This window comes from Protomyctophum bolini, assembly GCF_963924005.1.
Source record: "Protomyctophum bolini genome assembly, chromosome: 11".
Lineage (NCBI taxonomy): Eukaryota > Metazoa > Chordata > Actinopteri > Myctophiformes > Myctophidae > Protomyctophum > Protomyctophum bolini.
Genome location: NC_137872.1, coordinates 24,189,908 through 24,212,407, shown reverse-complemented (window position 1 = coordinate 24,212,407; position 22,500 = coordinate 24,189,908). Strand labels below are relative to the sequence as shown.

The following is a 22,500-nucleotide window of genomic DNA, read 5'->3' as shown; positions in this document are numbered from 1 at the left end:
AGCTGCACCCTTCCTTCCTGAGACAGACTGCATTAAGGCCTGTGTATATGTACTCTGGGCTCTGGCCTTGTCCATTAGCATGGCACGGCACCACCCACGTTAAAGTATCAGAAAAAAGTACAAACAAGTAATAGTCCAATATTTGACTCTGAGAAGTAGCGAAGTATACGTATTGGAAATAGTCAAGTAAAGTACAAAATAAATACCTCAAAATTGTACTTAAGTACAGTACTTAAGTAAATGTACTTAGTTACTTTCCACCACTGGTCCTCTGTGAGAGTGGTGATGGAAAAAGCGGGCCAAGAGCACAGCGTGAGTGACCCCCCCCCATGGGGGTTCGAGGATCCACAGTAGTCTGTTTGTAGGGCTTTAGTCCACACAGCTGTGTTGTTTACGTTCTATACAGACAGACAGAGGGGGAAGAAGCTGCACACGCCAAATAGTTGCTAATGTGCTTTTAATGAGGTAATGGCCAATCTTTCTCTTCAGGAAACGCTCCATAACTACCCGAGATGTTCCATAGGTATTCATAGTAATGGATGAATAAAAGACATGTACGGGCAGTCTAATCTGCAACTCTAATTAACCACAGTGGCTCTGGAGAGGATTCCATCTCGGTATATACCTGCGTGAAAAAAACAGTATACCCGTTAGCCCTTATTCTCGAGGCTGTCTCAGAATTAATGACCCCCCCCCCCCCACACACACACACACACATCCCACTATGGAGTCTCAGACAGCCCCCCCTTTGGCGCCATCCCATGGTTCCCTATCCCCGCCATCATTCTATCATCATGACACATCTCACCTGCCGGAATCTTCCCTCTTAGCCCCCTACCCCCCCCCCCCCTCACCCCCCCAAACTCAAAGCTCCGTGGACCGCTCCTTGTCTGAGTGTCTGAAGTTGTTCCAACCGCAGTTCTCCCCACCAAACCAAAACACACTGACAGACAGACAGCCCTGCAGCAGACCTCAACTCTTTCCATACATACATACCACCAACACCACACAGTTGAAGAGAGACCCCTCCCCACCCAGTCCTCCTGAAACCGCAACCCCCTTCTGTTTCTCTCACGTTGCAAACAAGACACTCTTACCTTCTCACCGCAAAGTGCCGGCGAGTTGTTTTGAGTTGAACTTCCCTGACTACACATGCCGCAGTGGCAAGCCCTTTATCCCATTATAACCGGGATGGTGTCTCTGTGTCATGTTATATTTGAGCTTTGGCTATACGAAAATACGCAGACGTACAAGCTTGCAGCATGTCACTTTGCACTGCGCTGCGAGCTTGTATGTCTGCTGTGGTTGAACACTTTGGAAAGTGTGAGAACTGCCGATTTTAGAAGCCATTTGTAGAATCGGCGCCAGATCTTAATGGGTTATGTTCCTGCTGACTCAGACAGACAGACAGACAGACAGCTCTGCTTGGAGCTCACCGCTCAAGCCCTGAGGTCCAGAGCTGTGCTCCTGGAAGAAGGTCAGTGAAGCGTGGTGAGAACAGAGAGGCCTGGGGGGGGGGGGTCTTTGGCGGGGCGGGGGACTATGTGTGGACACGATTAGCGCTAATAGCAGTAGCACATGTATGTAGCGGATGATTGCTCCTGTCGTTAGGGTGGGAGCGGTGAAGTTAACCACGTGTATGGGCTCCTCATCGGATGGCCGATGAAAATGTCTGTCACTCGCCGCCTCAATCCCGGCGCAGATGCACAGTGTCTGTGGTCGTCGTCGACATATTTGGGCGGTTCGCAGCGGAACACGCCCGTTGACGTGTGGCGGGAAAGGTGCACCTCGCCATGAAGAGTGATGCCGTTGCTAAAATCTCAGAGTTAATTTAACTCTTGAGTGTGTAACGAGCACACATGTGTTGAACCCCCACGGCCTTATGACAAGTGCCACAACACAGCTGTGCCTAGCCTATTGATGCAGGTGCCATGTCGGCGGTTGCAGTCTATGAGTGTCCAGAATTTGGCACTGTATGGCAGCAATGCTAAGAATTCACAACTTCTTTACAACACTTTAGTGCCGTGATTTTCCACCTTAAAACATGAGCATCAGGTATTATTATATACAGTATAAGAGGAACAATTTGTTTTAAAAAAAGTGTTTTCCTGGCGGTTGGTGATCGTGGTAATCCACCTGAACAACGCACCCACAGCTGTTGTATGACAAAGGGGGAGGCGATCATATTGTGATGTCACCATATCATATCTGTTTTTTCATTAGAACGTTTGACTGTCAAGGTTTCAGCCTCCAGGAAGATACAAAGGGAAGATATCATTGCACATAACAACCACACCAAGGGGTCTAATATACTGTCACCTCATAAACACATGAATAACTGAACAAAAATAAAAACATCATGGCACTCCATCTTTAAGTGTTAAAGATGGAGCTTAAATAACAGAGTGTGGTCTCCATGGAGTCCAGCTGCAACAGATAGCAGATGGTCAGTAAAGATATAGGGAGCCTCTTTTGTTCTTCTCTGATCGGTCTCTTTGTGCTGCCATCGGGGCAGACAAAACAGAGCAGAACGTTTGGGACAATCCAGCTAATTTAGGGAGACAGAGGTTTGGGTGGTTGGGGGCAGTGGTACTGTAAAGTAACTAAGTACATATACTCAAGTTCTGTACTTAAGTAACATTTGGAGTTTTTTTTAACTTTATTGGAGTATTTCCAGTTTCCAATACTTCTACTCCACCACATCTCGGATCCAAATATTATACTTTTACTCTACTACTTTTATTTGAAAACTTTAGTTACTTTGTAGATTTTGATTATTATTACAAAACATACATTAAAACTCACTCAGTGCCACAGGACGCCTTATGACGCCTCCCTCTTATCCACATCAGCCCTATAATATATATATATATATATATATATATATATATATATATATATATATATATATATATATATTTTTTTTTTGTCCATTTGAAAATAGCCAATATACAAGCTCACAATGCATCGATACATTGTGAGCTTGTAGATCTGCTATTTTCAAAAGATTTTTATACCTTTGAAAACATTCAGCATAATTATTAGTTTTGATATTCATATACATTTTGAATTTTGATACCAACTTTTGTACTTTTACTCAAGTAAACTTTGAATTCCGAGTATTTATACATTGCATTATTGACACTTGTACTTAAGAAAGTAAAAATGTGAGTACTTTTTCCACCACCCCCAGGCCCCAGCTAGTCACCCCTATCTCCTCTCTCTACCACCTGGAGCCCACCAAGGAGGAGCACACGCACGCACGCACGCACGCACACACACACACACACACACACACACACACACACACACACACACACACGTTTCACACACAATCATTTTTAATTAGGTATGTGGTGGATTCATTGCGGTTTGCCAGTCATAATCACAGCCTTGGTGCCAATGACTTCATGTCCTGTCTGAGAGGCACAGGACGCATGCATCTCTGTGCATGTGTGTGTGCTTGGCATGCGTGTGCACGGCGACACGTGCATGAGCATCCATGCCCCCCTAAACCGCTTCCATTGAACAAAGGCTTTCTTTATCGGGTCGAAACATAAAAGGCTTCGCTGTGCTGCAGTACCTGGGTCTACAGTACCTGACCCAAACCGTGTTATGGCTGCACACAGGTTTGCGGAGGAGAGAGGTTTTTGTGTGGTAATAATAATGGTTTCTGGCCAGTGTTGCCAGATTCTGCAAGAGAAACAAAAACAAAAGCAAACGTAAAAGAAACGACTAGGTTGCATGATCTCAGCAATATAAATCAATATCTAACTCCCGTTCCCTGCCGGTGTTTACACTAACCTTTGAAGAATCACGGTGTCGCAGTTGTAACTCCTTTTCATGAAACATTCACCGTAGGCAATGCATTGAGCCTCGCATCACATGAATTTATTTTTGTAGAATATATTTTGTAAACATTTAGGCACACTAATCTTGCATCGGGTGCACAAAATACTTTTAGATGGAGATATTAATGTGGGTGTCATAAAATATTTGAGAGCCATGCACTGGTTTAAGCAACATTAGGAGGGAAGCCCAAATAAGCAGCTAAACAAGGCCAAAAACACACGCAACTACCAATATTTACAAGCGACTTTACAGAAATAACAAGTCACTTACAATAAGCATATTTGCCAACACTGGTTCTTCTGGCCCACCCAGCCCTGCTGTAGAATACCAGTTGCCATTATGCCATGCAAACCCCCCATGCAGCGCTGCATCTTCATCCCGCTATTATTAGGGATTAGCATGCTTACTGAGCTTAGCATGACAACACAACCGCCACCAACACTCCAGTTCACCAGCATATTTTGAGGGAAGTTTGACTCCTTCCTAGATAAACAAGCAGCTTAAAGCCGAGGTGGGAAAAGCTGGCGTGCGTCCCAGAGGCTGGCGAGGGGGCCTAGGTGGGTGGAAGGAGGACCACCCCGGGAGGGGGACGGACTGCACATACTGTATAGCCATGAAGCCACAGCCATACATACTGGCTGAGGAGGTGGCAGCGCAATAAAAAGGCTAATTTATATAGTCTCATGACCTGAACCACCCCTTGAAAATACGTCATTTTTTGTCAAGCAATGCTTGTTTGAAAAAGCCATAGGGCAAATTATAATTCAAAAGAAAGATCTGGCACACTGCGTTAATGGTCCCAAAGGTGTTTGTGGAAAAAGGTGTTCGTTATCATCAATAGATCATTTTGATCTACAAAAAGGATCTTTGAAGAACCCAGTAGTTAAAAAATGTTCTCTTGGTGATTATTAAACATCTTTTGTAGTGTTTAAAAAGATTAAAATCATTTGGAGAGTATTACAGCAGTGTGCCGATTGTTCTTATTCTTTCTTTTAGTAGACCTTTCATCTGTTTGGCACCTGCTCAATTTGTGTTTGTGTGCGTGCGTGTGTGCGTGCGTGAGTGCGTGTGTGTGTGTGTGTGTGTGTGTGTGTTCATGCGTGTGTGCATGTTCTACTTTTTTAATTAGCCTTGATGGTCTCTCTATAGTTCTGTCACGGTGGCAGTGGAATAGTATTGGGTGTGATGAAGTATACAAGACCAATGTTCTGTCTGTAATCTATCTGATTGCCTATAGTGTGTGTTGGCTGTATGCACGCACGGCTGCTATGTCCAAGGGCTCCATTTGTTTGCTTCAGTGACTGTCTGTAAAGGATTGTTTAGTTTCGTGTGGTTTGCTGGCTCCAGGGTGGTTTATTTGGTCGGTTGTGGTTGGTTGGGTTTTTTTGTGGGCCACTGGGATTGTTTTGTGGTTTGTTTGTTTGGTTGTGTGTTAGTCTGTGTGTCAGCGGTACGTTTGGTTATTTGCATGCAAGAGCGTGCGTGTGTAGTGTGTGTGTGTGTGTGTGTGTGTGTGTGTGTGTGTGTGTGTGTGTGTATAGTGTAAGTTAAGGATATTCCGCTGGCTGAGGCGGGGTCCTGTTTACAGAGCGGGTCCCAGCAGAGCCCAGATCTCTGACCCTCGCATTCCAGAACCACCACTAATCGCCTCCGTCTGCGTTGTTCTCCACAGAGAGAGAACCCTCTACCCCAGCATCTCCCCTCCTCTCCTCCATCTCTGTTTCTCTCACCCCCAGTGTCCGCTCCCCGGTCCGCTCCCTTGTTTGTCAATGTATTCCAGCCTTCTGGCCATGCATTTCAACCCACTTTCTGATTTGACACGTTATTGACGAGCACACACACTGAACAGCAGCATGCATGCCCCCGAAGCATGCACATGAATAACTATCACCCCCCCCCCCTCTCTCCTCCTCCTCCTCTTCCTCTCGGCTCTGCCTTTATTCACTTTCTCCATAGCTGCTTTTTGTTTTATTTCTTGCCTTTGGGTGGTTGTTGTTCTCTCACAGTGAGCTCATTCTGGGCTGTGGTCATAGATGTGTAAATTAGAACCAGCAGAGTTTCTGCACTCGTCCCCCTCCCTCTCTCTCTCTCTCTCTCTCCCTCTCTCTCTCTCTCTCTCTCTCTCTCTCTCTCTCTCTCTCTCTCTCTCTTCTCTCTCTCTCTCTCTCTCTCTCTCTTTCTATCTGTCCCTTTTGAATATTTGAAAGCATTCCTGCTTTGAGTATTGGGCCCATTTTGGCCCGTTTGTGTGAGACCTCCTCTCTCCTACCCAACCCTTGCTTGGTTCCCCCTGGCGGGCCCGCCCGCCTGCCTGCCTGCCTGGCTGGCTCCGGCCTGCTCTGGCTCCTCTCTATCCGTCTTGGCCAGGTGCAGAGGTTTGCTCACAGCTGCATGACAGATGATGTGAGGGGGCTGTAGAGTGCTTTGTTGCCTTGTTGTGAAAGCCGTTTAGGGGCCACTGTAAAGGCATGGAGGTTGACTGCGAGCGACTGAGGAACTGGGGTTTGCGCCGCACGGCGGGGTTGTTTGGACATGGTTGGGCTTTACTGCGCCGTGCGTTTCCTGTCCACCCTTATAGCATTTGTTTGCGATGTGTGTGTCTTTGTTCTTCCGCAATCATGTTGTAAATGTCAGGGACTGAGATTGGCATTTGACTGTCACATCTTGCTATTGGAGGAGCTGCGCAGAACATCTTTTTGCTACAGTATAGACTTAGAGTATAGCCTTTTGTTTTGTGGCCATTTAGAGCTTGTGTCTGTTTGTAGGTTTGACAGAAAGCAAACACAGAAGAAGCCATCGCTATTGGCAGGAGTGAGGTAGTAAAACACTGGCTATCTGGCGGAGTGCTTCACGGCGCCATTAGACCTCCAAATGTATTGAAACTCCTCCACTAAGGGGTCTGTGGTCTGATGATAACCACAGACCCTGGCACTTTGGATCTGACTGTAATGGAGAATGTGTCCATTACTGCTCTGACAACACAACAAGAACATTGATTATTCTCAGACGACTGGCTATATCCTGCACCCCCGACTCCCCCACGGAGACAGGGCCAGAGGTTGATGGATGGAGAGGAGCCACTCACTGGCCAGCCGCGAAGGAGTAACGAGGCGTCCTAATGGGTCAGACCTCTGACCGGGGCGGTGTGTGTCTTGTTAATGTGTGTCAAATGAACGGCATAAAGACACTTTAAAAGCAACCTCCCTCCCTCGACCAGACTTGAGCTTTATTGAAACGGATGTGCGCTCGCTGCCAGCCCTTGACCCGCCAGACAGTGATGCATTGATTGTTGATGAAGGGAGTGCTGGTTATTATAGGTTCTGCCAGAGAACTGTGTTGTCGACCCACATTGGCACTTCTAATATGAAAATCTGGGACAAAGGTGATGCCCTGCCACCAGCGTGAGGCCCACACAGATGAAACATTAGCCTCTTTCAATCTGGTGTCCCAATTTTGGGCAGTCATTATAGGGGAAATATAGAAGAATATATATATTAAGTTAAAAGAAATAGCAAAAACAAAATCTACAAACTCGCAATGTTTCACACTGACATGTTGTTCAAATATGTTCTACGGTTTTCCAAAATAGCGACAGTTAATGCTTGAATGTCACAGCACAGGTTGACAGAATGTGTACGTGATCGTATCGGTTAGTCTTTAAGTTCCATATCTCTCCGCCACAGTCTCGTTGCAGATCCCCACCCAGGGACGATACAACAACCTGATAAGAGGATTAAAGTTCATGCTGGTGTTTTCTGCGCAGGCGGCAGGAAGGAAGGGAACCCGGAAGCCTGCATGCAGAGACTTTTCTGCTGAGTCCTACGTGGGAAATCTGACTGTCAGAAGGGACTTTCATCAAACATTCGTCCTGCTTTGAACCCATGTAGGCTAGTTAAAACTAGTTGAAATGGCGCTTGCTCATCAGGGCCACAGGGTTTCTGAAGAAGCATTTAATCTGATGCCATGGTCTTTACTTGTCATTGACTAGAAAATGGATGGGTGGGTGGGTGGACGGTCAGAACTGCAGCAGGATTTCCACATTTATGTTTCGAGTCGTGTGTGTTTTTCGCGGCATGTGCGGGAGCCTCCGTCCATATGTACGCGAGGATTTTATAAAGATAGGTTGAAAAGTGGTGAAGTCATCCTTCGAAAACTGTCTTAAACTAACTATTTTTAATTTATGTTTGGTCTCTCTGCAGTCTGTCAGGGCAACTTGACATCCAGTAGCCTCAGAGGTCACCAGGAGACAGTGTTTGCTACTGTTCTTCTGCAGTTTACCGTAACTGGAGCTGATCCGATCTGTTTGGACTGTATCCAACCAATCATGAAGCTATTCTGACCTTCCTTCACAGTAAAACATTCCTCAGTCAGTATATGAACTCTTGACGGTGTGAAACATGTACCTTAAATAGCTCCATATGGGTACATTTGTACACGTGTGTGCTGATAACATCAGAGACATAGGCATCTTAAAACCATGGGCAATCCTATTATGTCTGTGTTGCTTATCATCACTGAACTGTCAGGGAACCCAAATAATAGCTAATGACTCCAGTCATGTTGATCATATTGAAATCTACACAGATCAGTGATTCATGCCCTGTCGTTTCCATAGTATTTTACATGTAAAACAGGAATAGTAGAATAAGTAATATACAGACAGTCAAACGAGGACTTTGGCACTGATCTGGCCTGGCATGGCCAGACTATATCACTATATCACTATATCACTATATCACTGATCTGGCCTGGCATGGCCAGACTATATCACATTCACTGCAGTGGTTTACAGGATTAGCTCTGGTCACACACACACACACACACACACACACACACACACACACACACACACACACACACACACACACACACACACACACACACACACACACAAACTGTCTAATAGATAGTATTCTCCTGCAGAGCCACACCGTAGGTAGACTAGAAACCCATGCTGGGCTCATATCGTATCCTCACTCTCAAATGATAACGCCACAGCATGTATTACACCAGCTTATACAAGTACTTGGACGTTGGACGTGTGTGTGTGTGTGTGTGTGTGTGTGTGTGTGTGTGTGTGTGTGCGCATGCGTGAGAAGGAGAGAGACAGAAAGGGCATACATTTCTGTATGCTGTGTACGTGTATATGCATGCTTGTACAATACGTGTGTGTGTGTGTGTGTGAGAGAGAGAGAGAGAGAGAGAGAGGGAAAGGGCATACTGTACATGCATGCTGCTATGTGTTCATGCATGCTTGACTTGTACAGTGTGTGTGTGTGCGTGTGCATGTGCGTGTTTACTGTATGTGCTGTTCATACTGGCCTGCTTGAGAGTTTGAATGTACTCTTTGCTGTACAGTCACATAGTCTCAGTCAGAGATTCCCTGGCAGGGCCAGTGTTTGTGCCTGGGTCTGTTCCAGCCAGCAGCCGAGCGAGCGAGCAAGCCTGGGGATGAGAGAGACTTGAGAGGTTAATCATTAGTCCCATGCTCCGCTCTGCATTCCACGGGTGGAGAGTGGAGCATGGGATAGGGGCTAGGATGAGGCCTCTCGCAGAGAGCTATGGGGACACGGCTATCAGTTTAAAGTCCAGAGTAGCGATAAAAGCCAGAGTTCAGAACTTGCTGCCAACTCTCAATGCCAAGAAATGGCTTGTTGTCATCTTTGAGGAAAAAATAGAAGAGGTCGCAGGACTTTTACCCACTGAACTTTCACCGATGCGGGCGGGCCGCTAGCTTTGTTTGCACAAGTAGGCTAGGCCTTGACATGCTCCCATATTTCTTTTAAATGGTGACTGGCAAGGAAGTGATAGTGGAAATAAAAAGTAGGAGAATAGTTAATATTAGACTAGGTCTACTTGAACTACTGAAGGTCACGGAACACTGCTAGCATTGTTCTCTCCTCCCTGCTCCTCTTTCATTCACATGAGTTTATTACGTTTGTGTAAAAATCTGCTTCTTTCACCGCACTGTAATTTTCTGTGTAATACGTTCCCCCCCCCCCCCCCCCCCCCCCCCCCCCGTCAAATCCTCTCTCCGCCTCCTCTCCCCTCTATCCTTTTATTCTGTGCCGTCATGGCTGTGTGACCCATAGAGTATTAAAAGGATAGAGACTGATCTGGCGCGAAGCTCCGCCCCCTCCGCTATTCATGTCAGTGGAAGTTGCTCAGTGGCGTTTTGAAGCACCCGGAGGGACCGTCTATTTCCGCCTTTTTGGGCGCATTTCCGCATTGGACCTCCAAATTTTGGAGGTCCAATGCGGAAGTACAACCGAGCGCTCAATGTTAAAGCTCAGCTGCACAGGGTTTCCTCGTCATGAATCCACGGGTCCGCCTGCAGTACTTCCTCTTACCACTAGGGCCCAGCGCTTCAACATTGGAGTGCCTAGCTGGCCCCTTGGTGTGACCCCCGCCTATATCTTTCTGTCGGTGCGTTTCCCCGTCTCCCTCCCAGACTTCCCTCTGGTGGAAAAGCAGCTATGTGCGGAATTCTGGATTCTCCTAGGAATCTGCAGGTCCTGTCAGCAGATGACTGACACACTTAGAGAGCCCGCCCCCTCCTCATGTTGCACCCGTACCCCATTCTTTCTCATAGCATTCAGCCAGGAGACAGGAGGCAGGACAAAGGTGCTCTTTGTCCGAGCCCATTGTACCATCTTTCTCTCTCACTTTCATCTCTCACACACATGCATGCATGCATGTATGTACACACGCATGTACACGCACGCACGCGCACGCACGCACGGCCGCGCGCATTAGCACAGATATTCATCAAGCCATCTTTTGTTTCTTTTTTTGCCCTGTTATCTTTGTTTAACCCATTAAGACCTGAGGCTGATTCTAAAAAGGCCTTCTGTTCTTCAGTTTGTCGCTATATCAGTGGTTCTCAAACTGGTTTTGGTCCCCCCAAATTTATATGTAGGCCTATTTGGCCTCGGACCCCCATCTGAAAATATGTTGTTCCAGGGTCCGCCAGAAACAAAGATTTGATTTAATAATGTTCGCTTTAAAAACATATATATTCAAAGATATGAACAAATTGTCAAGATTTCTGTTGTTGTCATGTTGCCATACAGGGGAAACCCTTTACTTGTACAGTTTGCTGACTTTGCTCAAACTTTTTTTTCCTGCATTGAATGGCACAAAAAACAATTTCAGCCACTTTCATTTTGACTTGTAAAACTGTGATGTGACAACAAAGCCCTCCTCTTCCGTCTCGTCCTCCTCAGCCTCCATCCCGTTCTTTGCATGTGAGCTGAAGGCGGTCACGGCGTACAGGAGGGGGCTGTTCTGCGGCGACTCCAGCATCACCTACCCCTACGTGGAGAGAGAGGCCATCCCCGACAGCCTGCTCATCACCGGGGGCATCGTCATCACTGGCCTTTCGGTAAGGACGACGCACATGACTGGAGGATGTGATGATAAAAGTAGGATTGATGACACAGGTTAGCTGGTGAGACAGTCTCCTTAACCCTGTGTCATTTTTGGACTTGGTCTTTCCAGAAAACTCTTTAGGATTTAGAACAGTGGTTCTCAACCTGTGGACCCTCAGGGGAGTTCCCACGTGATTTTGGGGGGTCCTCAGATGACAATTTACGGACTTTTAACACTTTTAATACCTAAAAGACTATGTCAAATCACGTGGGAACTCCCCTGAGGGTCCACAGGTTGAGAACTAAATCCTAAAGAGTTTTCTGGAAATACTTCTAAAGACCGAGATGCAAAGATTCTGAAAATAGCTGATCTACAGCTATTTTCTACAACACCTCGTAGATAGAAATTTGGGGTCCTTGCTTGGCACGAAAACGTTTGAGAGCTACTGATTTAGAAGGCATTGGTAGAATCGTTCTATTTAGCCGCTGTCACCATGTTAGCATGGTTTTATACACAAATGCATCTACCCATACAACAGTCAGTTTTTACTGTATATATCTTTTCACTCGTGTTTTGAGTGAAACTTTGACCAAAAAAAGCAAGGTGCAATAAAGTTCATTGTGTTGGATTACTGTACTAAAGCTGTATCTCAAGCAAGTTTCAAGTAGCTACAAGTTTATCTGCATACCGTTGTGAACTGATTGGAATCCAATGGCTTTCTCAGAAATAAAAGATGATACTTGGCTTGCGAGCTAGTTCAGGCAGATGCACTCCAGAGATTTGCACGCACACACACGCACGGGCGTGCATCATCAGTGTGGCCGATGCATATGTGAAGTGTCTGCAACAAACACTTGACGTGTCAAGCAGCTGACCAACCTGGTGGTCCGTTTAAGCTCACCTCATTCACAGAATCAGAATTCATTGCTTTATTGTCACATCACGGCACAGGTTTACGGAAGTAAAAAAGTGGGTGGATTTTTTTGTGTAATGTTTTTGTTATTTCCATTGGGGAAAACCCAAAGGGAAGAGGGGAGGGGGGGCAAGGGGGAAGAGAAATCAATCATAGAAAACAAACAAATGATCTACATTATTTACAACCTGAGGTTACCTTTAACGGTGCGTGAGCATAGCACCAGATGTACTGTACTGTGTTCCCAAACCTTTAACGGTGCGTGAGCATAGCACCAGATGTATACTTACTGTGTTCCCGAACCTTTAACGGTGCGTGAGCATAGCACCAGATGTATACTGTTCTGTGTTCCCAAACCTTTAACGGTGCGTGAGCATAGCACCAGATGTACTGTACTGTGTTCCCAAACCTTTAACGGTGCGTGAGCATAGCACCAGATGTATACTTACTGTGTTCCCGAACCTTTAACGGTGCGTGAGCATAGCACCAGATGTATACTGTTCTGTGTTCCCAAACCTTTAACGGTGCGTGAGCATAGCACCAGATGTATACTGTTCTGTGTTCCCAAACCTTTAACGGTGCGTGAGCATAGCACCAGATGTACTGTACTGTGTTCCCAAACCTTTTAGCTCGAGACCCAGCAGAGAAATTTTATGTCTGCCTGTGATCCAAACTACTGAAAATAGATGATCTACAAGCTTACAGTGCGTCGCTTGAGCCGATCGCGACGCATTGTAAGCTTGTAGCTCTGCTATTTTCACTCACCTTTGTTTTTTAATTCATTTTTTTTATGGATCATTTATAGCTTCAAATTGACATATTGGTTCAGTTTGACCCACCAGTTTTCGAGATGTGGCTTATAGAGTAATGTCTTGCAGAAAACAGAGAGTTGAGAACACAGGCTTGAAAGGTTCACTTCTGTGGACTCTTAAGATTACACCTATAGCTATACATGCATTTATTTCATATTTACATATGAAATTTGATTTGAGCTCTGAAATTATTTCAGATAGGCCTATGCTCTAGTTAGTATGTGAAGACTGAAGAGTCTGCCTGTCCTATTAACTCATTTTGCATAAAAAATAATTCTCCTCTCCTGAACTGAGTCTTGCCCCCATGACTCTGTATCAAAAAGAGTCACAAATGTACAGGAAACAAAAAGTAAAGGGATATTTACTTGTTGTGACCCATAAAATGGTGTCCGCAACCCATAAATGGGTGCTGTACGTGATAGCTATGGATGGAAAAACACCAAAAACTAAAGTCAGCAAACCCCCCCCCCCCAAAAAAGTCACGTTGATCCTCTTGCTGTCAGTTCAACTGAAGGTTGTTCAATGCGGTTGTTTGCTCCCTCCGCCGCTCCAGCACCTCTGCTCTCCCAAAGGGGTTGTTCTGTTTTCCCTTGGGGGGGTTTGTTTTACATCTATATCTATCAATCAATCAATCAACCAATCAATCAATCAACTCTATTGCCACAACACAATTACATGCAACGGCATGTGGTGACACTCTTGTTCGTGCAGGCTTTCACGTTTTGCAGCTCAAGGAGCAAAAGAAAATAGTTAGAAGCAAATAATGGAAAACAAAATGCCTGAAGAAAGCAGAATGGTTCAAATCAGTATCGTGTCATATTATATCCCCCTGCTCTGAAATGGTTGTCTTCTAATGTGCTGAGCAGGGAGTAATATAATAGCAGAGCCCGAACGCCAAGATTAAATTCGCACTTGTAACTTTTTGTATAAATACAATTCTTTGGATTTTTTTGTGAGTTATCTGACTGCTCTATACGTATATATGCATTGGAAAATGGTCATGTAAAGTATACTGTGAATTTTAGTCAACAGGCATGCCAGACCACTGGCATAGTCCTTTATTAAAACCCAATGCTACAATTATGTCTTCTAAATCTTTCAATTTTCTGAAAAACGTAGGTTGCTATATCAGTGGTGCTCAAACCTTTTCATGTTGTGTTTGGCCTTAGACAGTTCCAGGGACCCCCAGAAGCAAAGTAAAACAGTAAAATTTTTCTCTTTAAATATATTATAGGCCTATTCAAAGATTTGCACAAATGTGGAAAAAAATAGCAGATCTACAAGCTGAGCTTGTATATCTACACATTTTGAATAGCCAAAGTATAAAATATGCCTAAATCTAAACACGAACCAGATGCTTTCCTGTTGTTTATGGGTCAAAACTCTATTAGGCTGTAACCTTAGGCTCACTGAAATAATAACACCTCCTCTCCTCTCTGTGTGTGTGTGTGTGTGTGTGTGTGTGTGTGTGTGTGTGTGTGTGTGTGTGTGTGTGTGTGTGTGTGTGTGTCTTTCCCTCTCAGATTGCGCTGGGTGAATGCTATCGTGTGCGGTTCCGTGACGTGCACTCGCGGGCCTTCGTGCGCAACCGCTATGTCTCGTGTCTGTACAAGGAGCTGGGCAGCTTCCTGTTCGGCTGCTGCGTGGGCCAGTCGCTCACCAACATGGCCAAGCTGAGCGTGGGCCGCCTGCGGCCCAACTTCCTGTCCGTGTGCAACGTCACCTACGCGTCGCTCGGCTGCTCCCCGGGGAGCTACGTGCCCCACGTCGCCTGCAGGCAGAACAGCCTCAAGATGGTGGAGGAGGCCAGGTTAGTTCGTTGTGTGTGTGTGTGTGTGTGTGTGTGTGTGTGTGGGGGGGGCATTTCCACCAAAATAACTTTGGGTCTAGAACTGGTTCCGTTCTTTAATCTTATCAGCTTGTAGAGCTGATCATACTTCAACACTGGATGGGGAGACCATACTCACAATTTCCCATAGACTGGGAGGACACCCCCACCCCCCCCCCCCCCAGACTCTAATTGACAGAGCGGTTGTGCAAAGACCCGCCCGGCAGCACTGTTTAATGCGAGTTATATAGTATAGTATTTTTTGTTGAATTACTCATGACAAAGTTGTAAATGTCAACAGTATAGTATATCCATCCAGCTAATGTTTTGATAATTTGCGAGACAAATGTATGCATATGACGGTATAGAGTTTCAAACTAGTGTATTTAAGAAGAAGATGATCAGGTAATATCATTGTGAAAATAATAATAAAAATGATTGAAACAAATAACTAGTGAATTGTTTGCTAGTGTGCTGCTTCTTTATGTTATATGGATATACATACTGTACAACTTTGTCATGAATAATTTAACAAAAAATATGCACAAATAAATGAGTGCTGCCGAGCGGGTCTTTGTGCAACCGCTCTGTCATTTAGATGTATGCAATGCGCAGACTTGGAGGACGTTTCCCATAGCCTGGGAGGACAACAAAAGAAGCTGGGATGTTTGGAATGTTAATATCTCTCACTCTTCCCCCCTCCCCCCCTTTCTCTCCCTCTCTCTCTCACTCACTCACTCACTCACTCACTCACTCACACACACACACACACACACACACACACACACACACACACACACACACACACTACCCACCCTGTAAATGACATTTCTGTCATCGTTGTCATTGACTTGTTTATGATGGTTTATATCACATCTGCATCTTCCAACCTGAATAGTGACACGCCCACTTTGGTTCCCACTACAGGGCAAGAATGTTGGTTCCAGTTCCGAACCAACGTTTAGTTAATTTGTTTCAAAATTAGGCGGGAAAAAACAACGGAACCGGTTCATCCCTGGTGGAAAAGGGGCCTTTGTGTCGTCTGCGCGTGTGTGTAGTTACATAAAGAATGTAGTTTTATTATCTAAGGGTGTGGTACAGTACAGTGTGATTCAGGAGCCTCGAGGACTTTCTAATATTCACTCGCTCACTATGTTTTTTTTTTTCAGGAAGTCATTTTTCTCAGGGCATGCTTCCTTCGCAATGTACACCATGCTGTATCTGGCGGTAAGTGTTACACTCACTCACACGGCGCACGCACACGCGTTAATATCCGTTATGTGACCTTGGCATTCACCTGAGCGTTCTATGTTTGTTTTCTAATGTTTGTTGTGTAATTAGCGGGTGCGTTTTCCAAGGCGTCGCACCGCCGCACACTTTCACTGTAGTCGCCGTGAAGTCGGACAGCGTTGTGCACTCTCTCTCGAAGAACGCTGTGTACAAAAACACACTGACTAATCACACACACGCTGAACGCAAATACACACACACACGTACACACACACACACACACACACACACACACACACACACACACACACACACACACACACACACACACACACAGACACGTGCTACGGCATATGCCTGTGCTCATTTAAATGAGGAGTGAGGGAGGGAGGGGAGGCCTCTGGGAATGGCTATCCTTGAAAAACATTGCACTTCAAAATGGAAATAGTTATAGAAAGTAATAGAAAGAGAAAGAGAAAAAGGAGAGAGAGTGGTGGTGGTGGTGTGTGTGTGTGTGTGTGTGTGTGTGTGTGGGGGGGGGGGGGGGGGGTCAGAGAATGAGGGAGAAGGTTTTCCAGAGGGAACATGAATGGATGAAGAGACGATGCATTGCAGACAGAAGAAGCCTTGTTGTAGGTCCGCTTTAAAGGAAGGGGGGGCATTGGATGGCTGTATACTTGGAGAAGATGGACAGACTTCTTTCAGCAGGAGATTACACGCGCATGTGCAGTCGCATGCGCGCGCACACACACATTCTCTTCAAATCTTTCTCTCCACCCTCTCTCCATCAGTTCAGGAGTTGTGGGAACACTGCGTGAAGGAGGAACATCAAAAGAACACCGTTCACATTGTTAACCTATACCCTCCTCAATTTAGGAGGTTTTCTTGTCCCATTCCTAATTCCCGAATCCTAATCCTACCGGCATCAAATGATTGTCTTTTTATTAAATATGAATGCAAGTCGCCTTTTTTCTTCTTCTTTTTGTAGTGATCACAATTTGGAGTGAAATGTGGAATTGCAGAGTGGATGAACTGTTCACAGAGCAGAAATAGCATTTGGAAATCACTATCAACACATTTCTTTGCTTTTCCCCCGTTGTTTGCCTGCCATCGCACCCTAACAAAAACAACTCGCTGTTCTGTTCCCACCGTCCGGAGAGAGGCGAGCACAATGAGGAGGGGAGGAGATAGGAGGAGGGGATGAAAGACAGTGAAGAGCAGTTCTCTCTCCTCTCGTCATCTGCCTTCATCCATCCTAATTCATCTGTGCATCCTAATTCATCTGTGCATCCTAATTCATCTTTGCATCCTAATTCATCTTTGCATCCAAATTCATCTGTGCATCCTAATTCATCTGTGCATCCTAATTCATCTTTGCATCCTAATTCATCTGTGCATTCTAATTCATCTTTACATCCAAATTCATCTATGCATCCTAATTCATCTTTGCATCCTAATTCATCTTTGCATCCAAATTCATCTATGCATCCTAATTCATCTGTGCATCCAAATTCATCTATGCATCCTAATTCATCTATGCATCCTAATTCATATATGCATCCTAATTCATATATGCATCTTCCCATCCTATATGCAATTCTTTGTTTTTGCTTGTTATCTCCGCAAGGCAATGGGGGGAGATTGTGTTTTCACCCCTTGTCTTGGGACCCCCTGGAAATGCTTTGGCCCCTCCCCACCCCCAATACAAACTGACTGCAAAAATAGAGAACATATATCATAAATGAATACTGAAACCAGATATAATCATTAAGGAAGGTTTATGCATGCACTATGTGTACTATGTAAACTCTTCATTTCCATTCAGTTGCAATTTCTTCTTCTTACAGTAGATGACTGATAGACATACAGTATAGACATATGCGCTCTAGACAGTCTAGCCAAGGGTTAGGTTACCGTACATGTTTGCTCAAGGGCACTTGCAACTGTCTGTCTGGTCCCAATGTTGCCTCCTTGAAAAAAGACTCTTTTTGGCAACTTTATTGCTCCGATTCAGTAGTATTTTGTTTTCACAAAGCAGTGTTCACAGCCTCTCTTCTCCACACTCTGTCTCTCCACAAGGCACAGTCACAATTTGTCTGCATTACAAGGCCACTGGGGCAATGAATATTAAAACAATGGAATATTATTATAATAAAGAAAACAATATAAAAGATCGGAATGTTCAGAGTTGGTACAGATTCTTATATACCCAATGCAACACTCCCATTTAACCCTATTGCAACACCAACAAGTACACCACATGCTGGCCCTCGACATACTGCCACGGAAACAAACACAAGCGTGCACGTCACATGCACGAGTGCACAGGATACAGTTGCTGCTAGCTAGTGTTTGAGCAGACTGTAGCCATCCCAGAGGGTGTGTGTAACCTGCAGCTACATGTCACCCTGCCTGTCTGGGGGCCAGCTGCTTGTGTTTAACACAGGAAGAGTGACACCTGCTCCCCGTGAGGAGAGAGAGAGAGGGAAAGAGAGAGAGCGCATGAGAGAGAGCTAGAGTGCCAGAGAGAGAGACAGAGAGGAATGTTGGCCACATGTTTGGTGTTGGTGGACGGGCCCAGACAGACTAGAGCTCATAAACATGGTGGTACATCTGAGTGACCCCCGTCGACACACACAGCATCTCTCTGCACTGCCGCTGAGCGATTGTGAGGGACAGGTTAAAACAGTTACAGGGGTCAAGGGGGTCTTGACAGTGGGGGTCACTGTGTGTGTGGGGCTGTGTGCGTGCGTGCGTTCACAGTCCACAGCAGCGATTTCAATTGAATTCAGCATGCTTTATTGTCAAGTCAAGGCAAAAAGGACATTTGTTTTGTACAATACAAAATCTATTAAAAAGATCATATATTTAGTGTGCAGTGTAAAAACAAACCATATATATTTATGTAATGGACATTGGCAAACACGTGAATAAATGTTCTTATTCACTGAATAATATTATTATGCAACCTACTTGAGATGATATAATGATAATCATATACATTATAGATGATTATAGATAATTAGATAATTATGAACAACACTACACCGAACCATAAAACATGTCACTGCTACACAATGAAGTGGGTTATTTTCATTTTTCTCTCTGACGCATGCAGCCATGTTCATGCACACACACACACATACACACACGCGCGCACTGTGTAAATATGTATTAGAGGTTAGAACACTGTTTCTCAGACAGTGGGTTGGGACTACGGTTGTCCCGATTGGATCGGGAGATCGGAAATTGGCTCCCATCACATGATTTTCAAAAAAGATCGGAATCGGGGAGAAAAGATCGGATTTTGAATTGTCTAATGTAAATCTCAAAGAAAGATGTATAAGCAATGAGATTTTGTATAAACTGTTTACACACACACACACACACACACACACACACACACACACACACACACACACACACACACACACACACGCATGTACAGACTCAATGTGCTTCAATCTATATATACAATGCTTAAGTTGATCACGTGCCAAAAGCGGTGGACAGAAACTGGTGGACATGTGCTGTTGCCACAACACGCCCAGAAACAAGGACTTTAACCACGCTACTTACATACACTGCAACTCGCTTACAATTCGCAAACCTGGCAACTCTTACCAGGCCCGCCCCCACACTAGCTTGACAATGTCATCTCGCGCAGCACAGAATCTGATCTCGCGCAGGAGATTGATGAGAGAAACAAGGCAGAGAAGAAATTATACGATCGCTATTTCGCTTATTCCATCTAAATCTCTTTATTTACAAAATAAATGACTCGACGATTCCCTTAGTTACATCAACATTGTTCTTTGTCATTAATCGGATTGGGCCAAAATATCACCATTACACCGATCACTTGGCCTATTTTCGCCAGACAGCCAACTGCCCAGTACACATGTATACTATTTTCGCCAGACAGCCAACTGCCCAGTACACATGTATACATACGCCTGCACGCACACACACACACACACACACGCACATGCACGCATGTAAGCCACACACACACACACCAACATGCGATTCATTAAATCACTCTATTTCTCCGCACGCGCGCACACAACATTATTCACGTGAAATGCGTCACGCCAATATTGGGATAGGCTACCCATATGTGGTTATAGCCTACAGGGAATTACCGACGCCATGTACACACACACACACACACACATACACACACACACACACTCCCGTCTCCCCAAGAAATACCACACACGATTAGAATTTATAGATGCGCGATTACATAACAGCTGTGCGTCATTATAGCCACACACGTCTCTACCTTGCGCTCACAGTCGCGATACTTTTCAGTTGTGTTGTACTTTTATATTGATTTAACTGTAACAGAAAGTTCCCATCTCCCAGTCACGGAGCTGCAACAAAAAGCTACACTGGTCGTTTCTGGCCAGTGTTGCCAAATAAGCGATTAGTAAGTAATGTAATTTAATTTATCAGCGATTTTGGCATTATTTTTGTAGATTGAAAAAATATTGGGGTCCTTTGCTCTTGCTTGAGAATGTTTGAGAACCACTGCTCTAAAACAATATTAGACAAAGTTTGAGCCACAAACACATTGCTCTCTCTCTCTCTCTTCTCCTTTTGTATAAATTAAATAGGCCTATTCATGATTCTGCTTATAGAGAAGTAGCCTATGTTAGTTTGTTTTATGGACTTGAGAGCTACTTTCAAAACGACCAGCTCAACATACCCACCAAATAAAACTATCATCCCATTGCTGAAAATAGTTACAAAATGTAATTGAGGGGCCTTTCATATAGGCTACATATAAGACAAACGCACATGGAATGGGAAATAGAGGGGGAAAAATGCAAATCGTAGGCTTTTATTTTTGTTGGTATTTGACTTTGCTACTGATGATTGTAAGCAACAACAAGTATTGCATTGTGTGTTTGAGCTGACAGGCCCTTTTTGATGTCAATCAATCAAGTCATCTCAGGTCATCTAAAGCGGCAGATGCAAAAATCGTTTTTTATATTAAAATTATATATATTTTTAGTGCCATGTCATGTGGTCTACCTGCAAAGCCTTTGTAGATCGTGATCTACCATTTGGCCACCACTTAACGTCAGATCAGGGGTTTTTCTCGGCCAGCGCCAAAAATGCTCCCCGAAAGCATAATCGCAGCAAATACCGGGCAGTGTGTACGAGCCTTAACATGTTGACTACACTACACTACACATAATAACTAATAACCCATCCGTTACTACATGTGGAGTCAACTCCCGCAATTTCCTTCTTCCCATAGTGCGTGGCGAAGTAACTCTGGGATTGAGTGGCCGCGAAGCGGCCACGAAATTCTAGTAAAAAACAATGCGAAGGATAAAAAAAATACAAAAATCACTAATGAAACAAAAATGAAGACAATTACATTATGATGAACTCATGCCCAAACCCATTGTTTCCACTTGTTTTGTTATTATGTGACACAGCTGAATACAATGAATCTTCTCCCCCACAGTTCTACCTGCAGGCTCGGCTGTCGTGGCGAGGAGCGCGGCTGCTGCGTCCACTGCTCCAGTTCCTCCTGGTGCTGATCGCCATCTACACCGGCCTGAGCCGCATCTCCGACTACCGCCACCACCCCTCCGACGTGCTGACCGGCTTCGTCCAGGGAGGACTGACCGCATACTGGGTGGTACGTAAGCTCGCGTCACCAGACTTTCCACCTCGGAGGAAAGCCTGGTCTACTGTATGTTCCTATTGTAAATTCGCCCGAGTGATCCGGTTACTATGCGTGGTTTACAGCAGATGATAATAAAGAAATACATTAAAACCTCTGCCTCGCTTTGTTTTGTAATCGATTAACCTAACGAGTTATTTTGCTAATAGAGTAATCGGTCATTTAGTTATATTTTCCAAAATAATGCCGTTATTTAGTTACATGTAAGACCTATATTTCCCTGTTAGGTCACCACTTTTGATGTGACACACACGGCTGGTCTCGTTTACATTCCTTTGTCGCACTCATTTTTTAATAATGAATGTTTATTGTGTGAACCGTTTGTGACTAATAGTTATTTCCCTCTCGTACCTCTGTTGACAGACAATAAGCCCATTCTCTCATTTCACCACGTCTGATCCACCTGTTTATAAATGTTGCGACACTCACGGCATGTGTGTGGTCTGCACATTTCTTCCTGACATATTTTGTGTGTGTGTGTGCGTGTGTGTGTGCGTGTGCGTGCGTGTGTCCCTGCAGGCTTTCTACATCTCGTCCATGTTTAAGCCCTGTCTCCGCCAGGACATGTCCCCCGCCAGCACGTCCCTGGAGAGCCCCCTGTCCAGTCAGCAGACCGTCTGTTAGCCTCCCTCCTTCCGGGGAGGGGAAAACCGGACGAAAAGAGAGGATGGACTGCAGAAAGACGGACCGACAAAGAGAAAAGGAGCGAACGTGAGATAGTAATAGACGAGCAGAAGACGGACGGATGGCGAGAGACAGAACGAGAGAGACAAAGAGATAGATATAG

The 22,500-nt window shown here is 45.0% G+C and overlaps 1 protein-coding gene across 1 annotated transcript in view; it reads left to right on the top strand.

Moving 5' to 3' along the window:
* ppap2d (phosphatidic acid phosphatase type 2D) overlaps nucleotides 1–22,500 on the top strand; it is a 29,166-nt gene that overhangs the window by 4,437 nt on the left and 2,229 nt on the right. Inside the window, exons 2-6 of the mRNA XM_080776838.1 lie at nucleotides 11,079–11,236; nucleotides 14,472–14,758; nucleotides 15,946–16,003; nucleotides 21,492–21,668; nucleotides 22,233–22,500. The exon at nucleotides 22,233–22,500 is cut by the window's right edge and continues 2,229 nt beyond it. Coding sequence (XP_080632964.1) covers nucleotides 11,079–11,236; nucleotides 14,472–14,758; nucleotides 15,946–16,003; nucleotides 21,492–21,668; nucleotides 22,233–22,337 — 785 coding nt within the window. The 3' untranslated portion in view covers nucleotides 22,338–22,500. The remainder of the gene's footprint in view (nucleotides 1–11,078; nucleotides 11,237–14,471; nucleotides 14,759–15,945; nucleotides 16,004–21,491; nucleotides 21,669–22,232) is intronic.